Genomic DNA, 14,886 nt, shown 5'->3' with positions numbered 1-14,886 from the left:
CCTTAGACTGCCCACAATAAAAGGCCACTCTGAAAGGTGCAGTTTTGTTTTATTGGGGGGGGATACCAGTCAGTATCTGGTGGGACCACCATTTGCCTCATGCAGTGCAACACATCTCCTTTGCATCATCTGTGAAGAGAACACCTCTCCAACGTGCCAAATGCCAGCGAATGTGAGCATTTGCCCACTCAAGTCGGTTACGACGACGAACTGGAGTCAGGTGAAGACCCCGATGAGGACGACGAGCATGCAGATGAGCTTCCCTGAGACGGTTTCTGACAGTTTGTGCAGAAATTCTTTGGTTATGCAAACCAATTGTTTCAGCAGCTGTCCGAGTGGCTGGTCTCAGACGATCTTGGAAGTGAACATGCTGGATGTGGAGGTCCTGGGCTGGTGTGGTTACACGTGGTCTGCGGTTGTGAGGCTGGTTGGATGTACTGCCAAATTCTCTGAAACGCCTTTGGAGACAGCTTATGGTAGAGACATGAACATTCAATACACGAGCAACAGCTCTGGTTGACATTCCTGCTGTCAGCATGCCAATTGCACGCTCCCTCAAATCTTGCGACATCTGTGGCATTGTGCTGTGTGATAAAACTGCACATTTCAGAGTGGCCTTTTATTGTGGGCAGTCTAAGGCACACCTGTGCACTAATCATGGTGTCTAATCAGCATCTTGATATGGCACACCTGTGAGGTGGGATGGATTATCTCAGCAAAGGAGAAGTGCTCACTATCACAGATTTAGACTGGTTTGTGAACAATATTTGAGGGAAATGGTGATATTGTGTATGTGGAAAAAGTTTTAGATCTTTGAGTTCATCTCATACAAAATGGGAGCAAAACCAAAAGTGTTGCGTTTATATTTTTGTTGAGTATATATACCACAATATACACACATTTGTGTGTATCATTTATTAGAATAACAAATGTTTTATTAACTTCAAATGTAGTGGGCTAAACCTTTGAGGCACTTATTAACAAAACCTACTGAAGCCTCATTTCAGTATCTGCCTTAATTAAAACAATTTAATCCACAATGTGAACAATTATAATGCAATGGAAAACTCCAATGTTTAATGTGAAGCGTGGACTTGACTGGATGCACACAGCTCAGTAATGTTAGGCTCAATGTGTGAAAGGCTGAGTCTCAAGTCATTTTCAACATTAAGTCTGGCTCTGTATTTTGTTTTCATGTTCGTCAGTGTGGAAAATCCACTTTCACACAAATACATAATTGCGAATGGCATGAGAGTCTTAATAGCGCGCTTGCAAGTGCAGGTTGCTCCACGCGCAGGCCAATCCAAAAGTCAGTCAGTGCCTTCTGATTACATTCTGCTTTTAGCGATCCATCTGTTGCAATGTCAATAAGGCTCTCCTGTTCCGCTGTTGATAAAGACGTGGTCACGGCACTAAATGGATGACGTATCCACTCGTTTGACCCGTCCACCTCAGGAAAATATCTACGCAGCTCTGCAGACAGTGCGCCAAGGTGTGCCTTCATGTCTGCTTTCACGCAGCCTCTCAGTCTGAGTTCGTTTGAGCACAAAAACTCATGCAACACTGGGAAAACTTCGGTATTGTTTGACTCAAGGGAGCTTATCCAGAGTTTTACCTTTTTGATCATGCCCTCAATTTTATCTTGAACATTGAATATTGTTGCAGTTAGCTCTTGTAATCCAAGATTTAATTCATTCAGACGCGAAAAAATGTCACAAAGATAAGCCAGACTAGTGAGAAATTCTTCGTTGTGCAAATGTTCTGACAGGGCAAAATCATGTTTACTGAAGAAAACTAAGTTCATCTCTCAACTCAAAAAAGCAAGTTAATACCCTGCCTCTTGAAAGCCAGCGCACCTCTGTGTGTAATAACAGCGTCTCATACTCACTGCCCATTTCATTACACAATGCAGCAAACAAGCGCAAGTTCATGGGCCTGGCAAAGTTGACCATCTTTATGGTGATGTCCAAAACATTCTTGAGGTGAGCAGGTATTCCCTTTGCAGCCAGCACCTCACGGTGGATGCTGCAGTGTACCCATGTGGCATCTGGTGCCACTGCTTGAATGCGTGTCACCACACCCCCGTGTCTACTTGTCATTGCCCGTGCGCCATCTGTGCATATGCCCACACATCTATCCCACATTAGCCCGTTTGTGTTCACAAAGTTATCCAGCTTTTGAAAAATGTCAAGTGCAGTAGTCCTTTCCTCAAGAGGTTTACAAAAGAGCATGTCCTCTGTTACTGTTCCTTCATGTATCTAAGGCACATATACGGGTGATTCTTTAACTACGGGCACTATTGGCCTTGTAAATGTAATTTCCACCACACCATGGCCTTACAATATAAAGCACCTTGGGAAAACTGTTTGTTGTGATTTGGCGCTATATACATGTGCTCTGATGTCACTGTTTATCTTCACAGAAACTACCCAAACAATCTTTCATACAAACTGTTAAGGGACATTACAGTGTTGTGGTGGAAATTACGGCAATAGTGTGGGACAACTACATTTTGTTTAAAAAAATCACAACAGTTGTATGACATTGAATACCCCAATTATGTTTTGATTATTTTACTGATATGTTATTCAGAGATATTTTAAAACATTAGAAAAAACGTTTACCATTCATTTTTATCATTGAAGATCAAAAGTCTAGGTGTGGGACAAGCACAAAACGGCAATATTTGCATATAATGATGCTGAAAAAAGGTGAAAAAGTCATCACAGACTACTAGAACAAATTTCTTAACACAGTTTCATTGTAAAGATAACTATAAAAGTGTGAAATTTCCCCTTTTTTCTGTTTTTCATACAATATGATCAAAGGACATAAGTGCCCATAGTCTAAGAATCACCCATACAAGGAGGTGTGCAAGGCCAGCAACATCTGTGGACTCATCCAGCTGTAAAGCGTAATAATCGCTGCCTCTTACCCGCTGAAGAAGCTGTTTCAAAACGTCCTCAGCCATAGCACTGATGCATCGAGAAACTGTGTTGTTCGATGACGGGATAGTCCGTATAGTCTTTTTTGCCTTTTCCCCCAACACTGCTCCAACCATATCTGAGGCAGCAGGGAGTATTAAATCCTCCACTATAGTGTGTGGCTTGTTAGTTTTAGCGACTCTATAGCTGACCATGTATGATGCTCGCAGCCGGTTCCTGTTGGCAGTGTCTGTCTCTGCAATACAACTTTTACTTGCAGATAATAGTTTCAGCTGACGCTCAAAGTATTCACGTGGTTTATTTTTCAAATGGGGATGACTGGTCTCTAAATGCCTGCGCATTAGTGATGGCTTCATTGCATTTTGCGACAGAACTTTTGCACAATTAACATACTGAGTGCGAAGAAATCCACCCGTGTTAACACACGTGAAACCAAGAGCAATGTAGTTGTCATCATATTTGCGATTCTTCGATGTCTTTTTCTCTCGATTAAATAGTCTTTGGTCTCGATCAAATGTCTGCTGTCTCACACTGCGGTGCTCTGCGTCGCTGTCACCGTTGTCCTCCTTGATGCTGCTGGCTACGCTAGCTTGACTCTCGCTAGCCACACAAACATCGGGGTCATCGATCAGACCTGAGTCCGTCATAGTCGCTGTAGTTGGACAATTAGCTGGACTGTTATCGCTAGCACCAACAAGCTGACTAGTTGTGGCAGGTGTCTTGGCACTGGGCTGTTTTCTTCCCGTTAGCCACTTGTCCATATTGGCGCTCGTGCGGCGGGCTCATGGGGCGGCTAAGTGAGCTGCGCTGGCATGGCAACAGGTGTCAATCACCCAGATAGTCACACCCATCTGTTGCAATAAATTGACTCAACACTAGATGGTAGCATTTACACACACCTATAATAGTATTGTTTCAGACAGCTTATCACAATTACAGCGTGTTACGACATTTTTTTCTTTTTTGCTCATTGCCCCGCGTACCCCCCACAGGCACTCACGTAACCCCGGGGGTACGCGTACCACCATTTGGGAACCACTGTTCTATGGGACACACCCAGTAAGATGATCTCTGCTCTGTGTGACACGCCCATGTGGAACAGAGATGGCGAGCATGTTGTGTCTGACCTGGGAAGCTTTTTGTGTCTGCATGCATCACCTAAGTAGTAGTAAGTCCCTTCAGGTGCTCCCTTGCTTTCACTCAGGGTCGCCACAGCAGATCTGCATGTTGATTTGGCGTAAGTTTCACACTTGATGTCCTTAATGACGCAACCCCACATTAGATGGAGAAATGTAATGTGAAACCAAGCACTGAAACAAAGCGCCTTAACGACTTGGCCACCACCCCTGCCTATGCATCACCTCAGTGTTTATGGGATATTTTGTTTAGAATTTGACTTAGATGAATATTTCTGCCTCTCCTGTGCCAGTGTCTCACTTAAACATTGTAATTACACAGTTCCAATATTTTGTGGAACATGATCTAAACTTGCTTAGTAATTTGCACTGTTGTCTCACAGCAAGAAGGTCATGGGATCAATTCCCACCTATGGCCTTTCGGTATGGAGTTTGCATGTTCTCCGCGTGTTTGTGTGGGTTCCCTCTGGGTGCTTCGGCTTCCTCCCACATCCAAAGACATGCAGGTTAGGTGGATTAGAAACTTTAAATTGTACGTAGGTGTGAATGTGTTTGTTCACCAATATGAGGCTCTGTGACAGACTGGTGTCCTGTCCAGGGTGTACCCTGCCTCATGCCCTAAGACTGCTGGGATAGGCTCTAGCTCCCCCATGACCCTTAATTGCAGTAAGTGGGTATAGAAAATGAATGGAAGGAAGATCTAAACATCAGATTGTCAGAAGAAAAACTTACTTAAAAACAAAACAAAACAAAAAAAACCCCGGTAATTTTAACATCAATTTGTCAGTCTTACAGCTTGACAACCAGGAACAAAGTCACAGAACATATGAAGGCAAAGAGGTCTAGAATTGTGCAAAGAAGGATCAGACTCTAGGTTTTAGTGTGTGTGTGTGTGTGTGTGTGCGACTTCACTTGTAGGTTTCGTAGACGTCCTGTTTGGGCAGGCAGGTATCTGAATGCTCCTCCAGGTGACTGCGGATCCATATACAAGTATGGAGTTGGTCAGCCGTGTTGAAAGAGGTGGAGTCACTGCTGCTAAATGAACACACAAACATCAGGTGATTACAGGTGTGGTGGTGTTACTGTAACCATCAACAGACACAAATGACTGAAACCCAGGCAGACCTTTAGTCAACCCACATCAATTGAAAGCAACCGTGTGTGGGTGTGGCCATTCACGTGGCCTCGTGCAGGCACTTGGCAACTACATGCAGGAAAATGACTGTGAAAATTATGAGGAGAGTCTCACTCCTGGAGGTCTGCCACAGTAAACCATGTCTTCAGGATTCTTCAGAGAGATCTCAAACCAAATATAATAATCACAGTAAGACCAGAAGCACCAGGGCCCGGTTTCATAAAGCAGCCTAATCTTGTAGTCTACTAAACCTACTCAGTCCACTATGGTTAGTCACCCAACATTATCCATCTAATCACAGTTTCACATTGATGGCTTAACGTGCAGATTAACCGTCTTACGTTAGCCAATGATTTTCACGGGCATAGCGTTCTCGCGAGTGCCTTTGCCAAGAAACACCTCCAATGCGTGAGAGTTTTGTTTACTTCGGGGTTGGTCATTGTCATGAGCTAGCCAGCCTTTGTTTTGTTCACTGGCTTCATTAAAATTCACGGGCATATGTCAAAATCATTCATTTAATGTCTTACACATAGTCTGCCTAAAACATTTGCATTTAACTCTGTCCTGAAGCCCCATGTAACCTAATGAGCTAAGAGGCTGCATTAATAACCACATTGTTTCTGCCTGACCTTCCCTCCCATCTCCTGCACAGCAGAAACTGTGATAACATTCATTTTTCAGTGAGAGTTTTCATGGGAAATTCAAAGTTTTATTTACTGGTAAATGTGTATGTGACTGTTTGCAGCAACCCCACCATTCTCTGTTAAAAGCATTTCCTTTCAGACATTATTGGCATGAATGTCTTTCCATACCTCTGAGCTGAGCTCTTGCAGCCGGCTGTGCTGCACGTCAGGATGTAATTCATAAAGAATGCAGGATGTCTCATTTTGGGAGGAAAAAAACATTTTAGTCCATTGTAGTTTATTGTCTGTATTACAGCATTTGGAAAGAGGAGTCATTTTATTTAAAGTGGCAATTCGTTTTGAAGTTATTAATTCCGACCGAACTCTGTCTCGGCAGAGAGCCGCGCAGCGTTTGGAGCTGTGTCAACAGAATGGAGGATGATTATCGTTTCTTGACCACAACAACAGTCCCAGTTAGTGACTTTAATCCACACAAAAGTGACTCATGATTGACACATTTTAATGGCTTTGAGAGGGGTTAACCCTCTGGGGCCGACGTATACGACGGCTAAGACCAAGCTTTACTAAATTATAAATAACTTTTGAATGATATGAGATAGAAACTTACTTTTTTTTATGCTAAAAAGTTAACTCCGCGGACTTTCAAGCAAGCCATCGGCCATCTTTGTATTCCTCATAGAAGCTGTGTGATGATGTGCGCAATGTGAGTGTCCAATCGGAATTGGTTCACTGTCACATGGTTTTCCAAAATCCAATCGTAGGGCAGATTTACCTCACGTGAAAAGCCAAAGATCGTTTTCAGGAGTGATATGTTACTAGTTGGACTGTTTGAATAGCCCCCTGGGTGCTCCAATGAGTACATACTATTAGTACATACTCAGTGTGCCCTGCGCCATTACGCACAGCGATGAGTGAAAGCAGTAGCACACAGAGAGCCTCTCATGTGCTCAAACAAAGAGTGTGTAACTATCAGGATTGCTCCACTAGTTTGCATGTGAATGTTACTGGATAACTCTGTTGCTTTCTCTGCATAAAGCACTGTTTACCATACCAATGGACAACAAAACGCACAGACCATTTTGTATATATTGTTCAAAATGTGCATTTGTGTTTATTGTTTGAACCTTATTGCTGTACAGTCTCGCACACAAGACCTCAAATTACCTTTATAAAGTGTCAAAACAGTTGTTTATTAAAGTTTGCTGTGTGTTTTGAATAAATGTGTGGAAAATTATTTTTTGCTTTATTTTTTCCTTGCCTATTTTTGATTGTAAACCTTTATTACACTTATAAAACACAACAAAAACATATATATTCTGAAAGCACAGGTATAAAACTTGATTGTGGGATGCAGGGAGAGCTGTTAACAGCAATAATAAAACATTTATGCCAAGCGAGTGAACTGTCCAAAAAATGCCCTCAGACCCCAGAGGGTTAAGAAATGGACTTGCCGCTTCTTAAGAGCAGCGAATCAAAGAACCAACGAGCCAGTGGATCGAAGCATTGCTTCATTGGTTCACACTTCAATGTGGAGTTGCGCTGCAGAAGCGGTTGATTACAGAGCCGTTGCATGGTCTGTAATCAACATAGAGAAATGATCACTTTCCAGACAAACACCCTCAAAAACAACGGCCGCTCTGAAGGACCGATAAAGGAATCATTAAGCAAAAAGACTATTGATATCGGTGGATCGAATCATTTCTTAACGATACCCGAAAAGAACCGGTTCTCGATACCCAACCCTAGTCGCGAAACCCCATTGAAAATGCATTAACATTTGGGAACTTTGTCAATATTTTTGCCCGGTTAGGAGGCGTCATGTCGTTGTCCATGAAGGGACATTCGCGTTTAGTGGGCAGCATTGGGAGTGCGGATTCTAGTAGTCATATATAACCTCTTTGTTGGTGCCTCGGGCAGGGAATCTCAGAACGAGGCTTATCTTCCCCCAACCAGTGACGTCACCTGCCTGACCTGCATAAATGGTGGCAGCCGGTTGATGTCAAAGCCTCTCAGACCATGACTAAAACAAGGTTTTCTGTAGATGTTTTATGGTGATTAGTGTTTCCTGAACTACCAAAAGAACCCATTTTTTGTGTTTATTCATGCTATAAATAATCCGTGGGCGTTTTTGTTCCCCTTTAAGTGTCCTTGAGCAAAACAGTGTACGTGAAAAAGATCCTGACATTTAGACTAGGAACTTGGATGGAATCTCCTGCTGTGAGTTTGACTGCATTTGTAAAATGTAAAAATTTTAAACCAGAAAGAAGACAGGACCAAAAGTGGATCCCTGATGAACTCTGTATCTCAGATATGCTGCATGGATTTGACCGATACCTCTTGTCTCCAGAGCTGGGTCCAGAGGGCAACTGCAGGTAAAGGTACAGCTTGTCGTTGTCGGAGAAACGCTGCACATCTTGCTGTTGAAGCAGAGAAGAACACGTGAGAACAAGTGATATTACCTGGTGTCACTGAGATTAGATGCAAGCATCAGCAGCTGGCTGTGTTCATAAAGTGAAGGTTTCTCACCAAAATTTGATCCACTTTTGTCTGAACAGTTTTTCTGCACAAGAGTAAAAAGACCAATTAGAAGCTACCTTTCACCCATTAAACCTTAGCTTGCACATGTCCAAATGTCTACTTACGAGATGTTGCTCTTGAGTTTCTGCAGCAGCATGCTTGGCTCATTGTCACCCTCCCCTGCATCCAGCCCACCCTCCACTCGCCGCAGGGTGTCAGCCCGCAGGTGGTGCTGGTCCTCTGACATCACGACAGCTAACCTGGACTGAAAACCACCATCTAAACAGGACAGAGGGATAAACAGGAAGTTGAGCTGTTATTTAAAAAAAAAAAAAAAAAGAAGCAAATTAGCGTTTGCTCAGTCCCTTAAATGACTAGAAATCCAGTATTTTCAAAAGACCTAACTAGAGATTTAGCATATTTTATCTGGTTAATCACTCATTTTCCAAAAGCACATTTGAGGAGGAACATCTAAGGTCCAAGAAAGTAGGATAAGGTGGTTTGAAAAAAAGATTAATAAATTAGTAAATCTGAAACAGACATAGGAAAGGGAAGAGACAAGACAATATTCCTTCCTCCACAACGGATCTGCATTGGGATTTAGCAGAGTTTTAACCATATGCCTTTCATGACATAACACAGCTCTACATGAAGAAACATGCTGACAAACAGTCAAGTCCTAGTCAGGGTTGGCTCTGCTACAGTTGATAACTGATGAGCTCAGGTGAGCTCATAACAGCATGGCTCTGGAGTTCTACTGTTAAAATTCTGGCCACTTATTGACTGAAACTACAAATTTTGATTCAACTAAAAAGTGGCAGTTCCAATCAAGGCCAGAAGTATTTGAAGAGTAAGAATTTTTGTAATGTTGCCTCTGTGGACCACCATGGGCTGGAAGAAAACAACTGAGATGTGAATGTAGTGTAGAAGGTCATGTTAGGTCAGGAAGCATGCACTGATCTTGTGCGTCCCCTCCTCTTCCCTGGATCCTGTCTAGCAACCACCCAGGCAGAAATGCGGTCCCTTCCTGAATCTCAAAAGTAGTCATTTTTATTTTGTTTGAACTTGTTATTGGCTTCAGTGGCTGTCAATGGAGCAGGTGGCAAAAAGGACTGATGCTTCACCCGTTACCAAGCCCGGCGCCAGAAAAAAAAATATTAAGGGGGCAATGAGTTTATCACAGGCCCCCCCCCACCCAAAAGTGCGCACCAGAGGGGACGTGCCTCTGAGCATGCGTAATGAATTGGGTGCGCTCCTGGAAAGCTCATGTATTTAGGCTACACCGTTGTAAGAGACTGACTGAGTACGAGTAAAGAGTGATGACAGTATTTTTTAAATTATTATTTGAACGTATAGACCCTCGGTCAAGTGATCTCCTGCATACCACAAAACCAAACCAACAACTGATCTGAGAAACGACACGAGACAGTAGATTAACCCCACATATAGCCCTCCATCACAAGCGCAAACACAGCGCAATTGGGCATGTGCCCCACTCCATGGCACAGAGCCCAACTACACATGCATTCACAAAGTTCTTCTGAAAAACTGGAGCGATCTGAATTCGGTTGGATGAATATGGGTGTGTGTGTGGAGACAATTCACCTCGTTCACAACGTGATAGAACTTAACGATGCGCTGTTACACGCAATAGCGCGCAACAACATGGAACACTATTCTTGACCGTGCGTAATGGTTACTGATAATTCTCCAGCAACACGTGCCATTAATCGTAACGTGTGGTAACAGGTTGCAGCAGTTCCTGAGGACACCTGACGCCTCTGCCACGAATGATCACATTCGTGATCAGCGGCCAAGAATGTGTACTTCGTGGCATTCATGACTTGTCGTCGTTATGTGTAAACGCAGCATTAACACTCTCCCCAAGTGAGTCGTGCTGCATGATCTGCCTTTTGCTTGGTGGACTTGACGAATCCCAGGAACTCCAGCTCTGACACTGCTTGAATAAATTGAGCATGCTTTAGTTCGTCCACCTTGCCATAATCACTCGACTCAGGATTCTTGCCCTCTGCCGCACTGACAAGCAACCCTCAACCTATCAAATCGCTTGAAGACAGACACACACCATATCCGTTTGTTTTAAAATTAATTACTTTAGTTAATTAATTTGGTTTATTTGTTAAATACGTGATATTATCGAATAACTAATATTTTGCTATATTTTCCAGTATTTCTTTTTCTTTTTATTTTTTGATAACTCTCACATCCGAGGGGGCGGGGTTGATGACGTGAGGGGGCGTCGCCCCCAAACGCCCCCTCGTGGTGCCGGGTCTGCCCATTACAACTTCATGGTGTAATGGAACACAAAGATTTTGTTAAACAGACAACTGTAGAAACAAATGTGAGCAATATGCAATCTAATAGTTTATGTTTTACATTCTGATTTGAAATTATGTTGCTCAAATTTGTTTTCACATTGACAGTAAAAAGCATGTACGTCAATTCAATTTATTTATGCAGCGCCAAAATGCAAGATAGGTCTTCTGAAAGTGCTACACACGAGCAAGATTTAGCTCTTACCCAACTGATGAGCAAGCACATTGGGAACAGAAGAGAAGTCGTATATCGGCTCGGAGGCTTATTTTTGCCCATTCCTGTGCAGATTCTGTAGCATGACGTGAATAAGTCTCTGACTCTATCTTGACGGGATGCCAGTCCATCATAGGTTACTTCCCTAGCCACAACCAGTACCAATTTACAGCTGGGTGGACTGGGACAATGCAGACAAAATATCTTGTCCAAGGACACAGACAAGTAGTATGAATCAAACCCAGGTCCACATATTGGTCGTCCAAGCACCATATGGGTAGTCCAGTTGCTCTAAGTTTGCCCTTTTAGCTACAGTGGTAAGGGAAAATACCCTCAGGTATTTTTGAAAATAGGAAGAAACCTCAAGCAGACTGGACTTGGTGTAGTGACCATCTGCAATGTCCATACTAACAAACCCAAACATTATCAATATATCTATTATTACATTCACCACAGAAGTTATGCTTTTGTAATGGCTGCTTGCTTGCTACCAGGTTTACTCAAAACCTGACTTTAACTTGATGGATAAGGGTCCAGGATCAATACCAAACCCATTTTGTTTTGAAGCAGCTAATTTCTATGCATTTGCCCTATTGAGGTTTCAAATCCTGCAAAATAGTTTGCCACTGCGAGATGTCAGTAACACTGAGAAATGCATTGAGACGGTCGGATAAGGCTGCAATTTAACCGCTGCACACGGACAACAGCATTAATGTCGCGATTTAAAATTCTTTGTATATTGTGCCTAAAACTCTCATTAATGTATTATATAGGTTTTTAGATGTTGTTATTGTGTTTGTTTTATGTAAACAAGGGAGAAGCTCAGGTTGTTTCTCCATTATTTTTAAAGGGAATTCCTGCTTATGTTGAAAGTGAAGTTTGCTCTTTAACTCCCTGCTTATTGTCCTTTAAACACTGTTTGTTCCAGAGTAACATGTATATAAGATGTCTGAAATTCAGACAGACACAGGGAGAACATGAGAAATCCACACAGAAAGGGTGGGAAGCAATCCTACAACCTTCTTGCTGCAAGGCATCAGTGCTAACCACTATTCCACTGCATTGCCTGTGTGATTTCATGTTACAATTAGAAAATAATTAAAAAGAAAAAACATGTAAAAGATCCAGATAGTTGTTAGGCACACGTGTTGAAACAATTTATATACAAAGACAACAGGATTATTTAAAATAAATCGGACTGAAGCAGAAATGCCTTTTATTTGGTTAAGTCTCCTCATAAAGTACGACGCTGTGGCGCACAGAGGATCTGAAAGTAGACTTTATACCCCGGAAAGACTAAATAAGCATTTTTCTGTTTGTGTGTTTGTTTGTTTTTCCCCTCCACCTGTGACCGCGATGATATCGAACCGACAGGTGGTTTAAGTTCTACCACGGACAGACGTCATCTGTGCGTGCTAGTTACAGGTGTACTGAGCTAGCTGTGATTTGCGCTCGGGGCCCGCTAGCTGCGGGAGGCGTGTTTCTGCCGGTGTGTGGGCTCACGCTGCAGCCGCTCTCCTGTTCTCCTGTCCGGCTGCAGTCGGCGCCAGCACCGCCATTAGCACGGCGCGACCAGCCAAGATAACGGTCTAGCTAACGAGCTCACCGACACAGCCATCGACAGCAGGTTACCGCTAAACGCACCAAGACTTAACATGGCATAAAGAAACGCCTCTTCCCGCTGAAAAAAAAAAAAAATACATTTTCGCCTTCGTTAAGAAGCAACTCGAAGTTTTGCTGCTACTCTGGAGGCTAGCCATCGTAGCTAGTTGCTATTACATAGCATTAGCTAACAAGCAATAAAAGACAAGTTAAACACGTTTGTACACGTTCGTTTTAATTTTAAAATAATTCCTTATAATGGTCTATAAATTGTTTTCTTAAGGTACGCTCGATTCGGTCAGTCCCCTGTCTGTAATTATTTTACAAAGGAAAAAGAAAATACCTGAGCCAAGCTACAGCAAAAAGCCCCTTTCAGATTTTTTTGTGATTGGACGACTATGGTATGTCTGCCTGACTACAAACCCAACGTCTCTTCCAATTGGTGGGCACTCCAAAATCTGCCCAGATACAAAACGCGGACCCTGTTCTATTCGTCAAGCAAAGTTATTTTTCTTATGGAAATTATTGTCATTGGTCGCGTTTTTCTGGTCTGCCCAGTTACAAAACAGATTATTTTCCCCCATGAAATCGCTTAGCAACAACATTTAACTAGTGTTTCAAGAGTATATATTGACGTTCATTGAACACTATAAAAAATATCTAATAAGAACTGTACTGACTGTAATCTTTAAATATAAAATTCCTAATTTAATATGGATGCACATTCCTGAACCATCCAGCAGGTGCCTAGTCTGCAACAGTATTACGTGGTGTCTTCATTTTCATCATCCACACCTTGGAGCAATGTCCGAACACACAGATGTTTCAAAGGATTCAAAAAGTTTTGAAGCAATGTTTTGAGTTTACTATCTCTAATTTGCAGTATTGGTGAGGTTTTAGCATCATCCACTGCCACAATATCTAAGACGAAGGAGCTGGTGGTGGACTTCAGAAGACACATCCGAACCCAGTGACCATCAGTGGAACAGACTTGGACATTGTGGAGTACTACAAGTACCTGGGTGTCCACATAGACAACAAACTGGAAAGGACTGTAAACACAGATGCTGTGTATAAGAAAAGTCAGAGCCGACTGTACTTCCTCAGGAGGCTCAGATCTTTTAATGTTTGTAGAAATATGTTGCAGATGATTTATCACTCGGTGGTCTCCAGCGTTATCTTCTATGCTGTAGTGTGCTGGGGCAGCAGGCTGAAGGCAGCTGACATGAACAGACTCAACAAGCTCATCAGGAGACCTGGCTCTGTCCTGGAGGTTGAGCTGGAGTCTGTGATGGATGTGTCAGAGAGGAGGATGCTGAGGAAACTGCTCAGCATCCTGGACAACACCTCCCACCACCTGCATGTCACATTGACGTCCTGTCAGAGCATCTTTGGCCATAAACTGAGACCACCAAGGTGCACCACAGAACAACACAGGAGGTCTTTCCTACCTGTGGCAATCAAACTGTATAATTCCTCCCCTTTCTGCAGGATGAATACATAACAAATGAGTTATTCAGAGTTATGTGTAGTATTGTCAAACATCTTGTGCAAATGTGTTCCAGTCATTTTGCATAAATTTGTTGTAGTTATTGTAATTAAAAAAAAAACATTGTTCACTGTTTACTGTTTTTGTATTCTGGCAAAATACCTTCCTTCTGGATAAATAAAGGTCATCTTATCTTAATATGAAAATGTCAATCCAAAAAACCTTTGTTTTTACTATGTAATATCTGGTAGAGAGTTGCAGGACTTGGCCTAGGATAGGGAAGTGTGGGATGAGCTGCTTGCAACACAGAGCCTTAGTGGTTAGCGCTGATGCCTCACAGCAAGAAGGTTGTGTGATTGCTTCCCGCCCTTTCTGTGTGGAGTTTGCATGTTCTCCCTGTGTCTGTATTGTTTGCAGCAGGCACGTTTCCTCCCACCATCAAAAACGTGCTTATTTAGGGTCTGCTCCTTTCTGTGACCCTGACTGGGGCAGTGTCTCAACATCTGGAGTTGGTCTCAGGGTACTGGACTGTGGCTGGCCACTGCTCCTATGATGGAATTGTGCCTAACTGTAATTATGATGGGTTACATTGCATTGTACAATGACAATAAAGAAAATTATTATTATTATTAATTATTATTGGTCTGCTGCCAGCACGACCTGGATAAACAACACAAAATGAACTCAAGCACCGTGCTCCGCCAGCACAAGTTTTCAATTTCACTAATTTTTACCTTGGAAAAAAATTTCAAGGTCAAAGTCCTGTCAGAAGTGACTTTTCATAAGCTAAATTAGATGTTATCAAATGTCAGGAGTATGTATTTAGTTTATGCACTTGAATCAAAGTTTTATGTGGTGTTGTCAGGTT

At 42.6% G+C, this 14,886-nt stretch overlaps 1 protein-coding gene across 2 annotated transcripts in view; it reads right to left on the bottom strand.

The window, feature by feature from the left end:
- Positions 1-12,987, bottom strand: part of rfx5 (regulatory factor X, 5) — a 32,154-nt gene extending 19,167 nt beyond the window's left edge. Inside the window, exons 1-5 of one of the 2 annotated variants that reach the window (XM_034160798.1) lie at positions 12,873-12,987; positions 8,503-8,666; positions 8,387-8,420; positions 8,195-8,277; positions 4,994-5,119 (exon numbers count right to left, since the gene is read on the bottom strand). In XM_034160798.1, the coding sequence (XP_034016689.1) occupies positions 4,994-5,119; positions 8,195-8,277; positions 8,387-8,420; positions 8,503-8,624 (365 nt within the window). In that variant the 5' untranslated portion in view covers positions 8,625-8,666; positions 12,873-12,987. The remainder of the gene's footprint in view (positions 1-4,993; positions 5,120-8,194; positions 8,278-8,386; positions 8,421-8,502; positions 8,667-12,872) is intronic. The other variant, XM_034160799.1, reaches the window with a different exon arrangement.
- Between the last annotated feature and the right edge of the window lie 1,899 nt (positions 12,988-14,886).

This window comes from Thalassophryne amazonica, chromosome 20 (assembly GCF_902500255.1).
Source record: "Thalassophryne amazonica chromosome 20, fThaAma1.1, whole genome shotgun sequence".
Lineage (NCBI taxonomy): Eukaryota > Metazoa > Chordata > Actinopteri > Batrachoidiformes > Batrachoididae > Thalassophryne > Thalassophryne amazonica.
The sequence above is the reverse complement of the archived record's forward strand: the minus strand, read 5'-3'. Positions and strand labels throughout refer to the sequence as shown.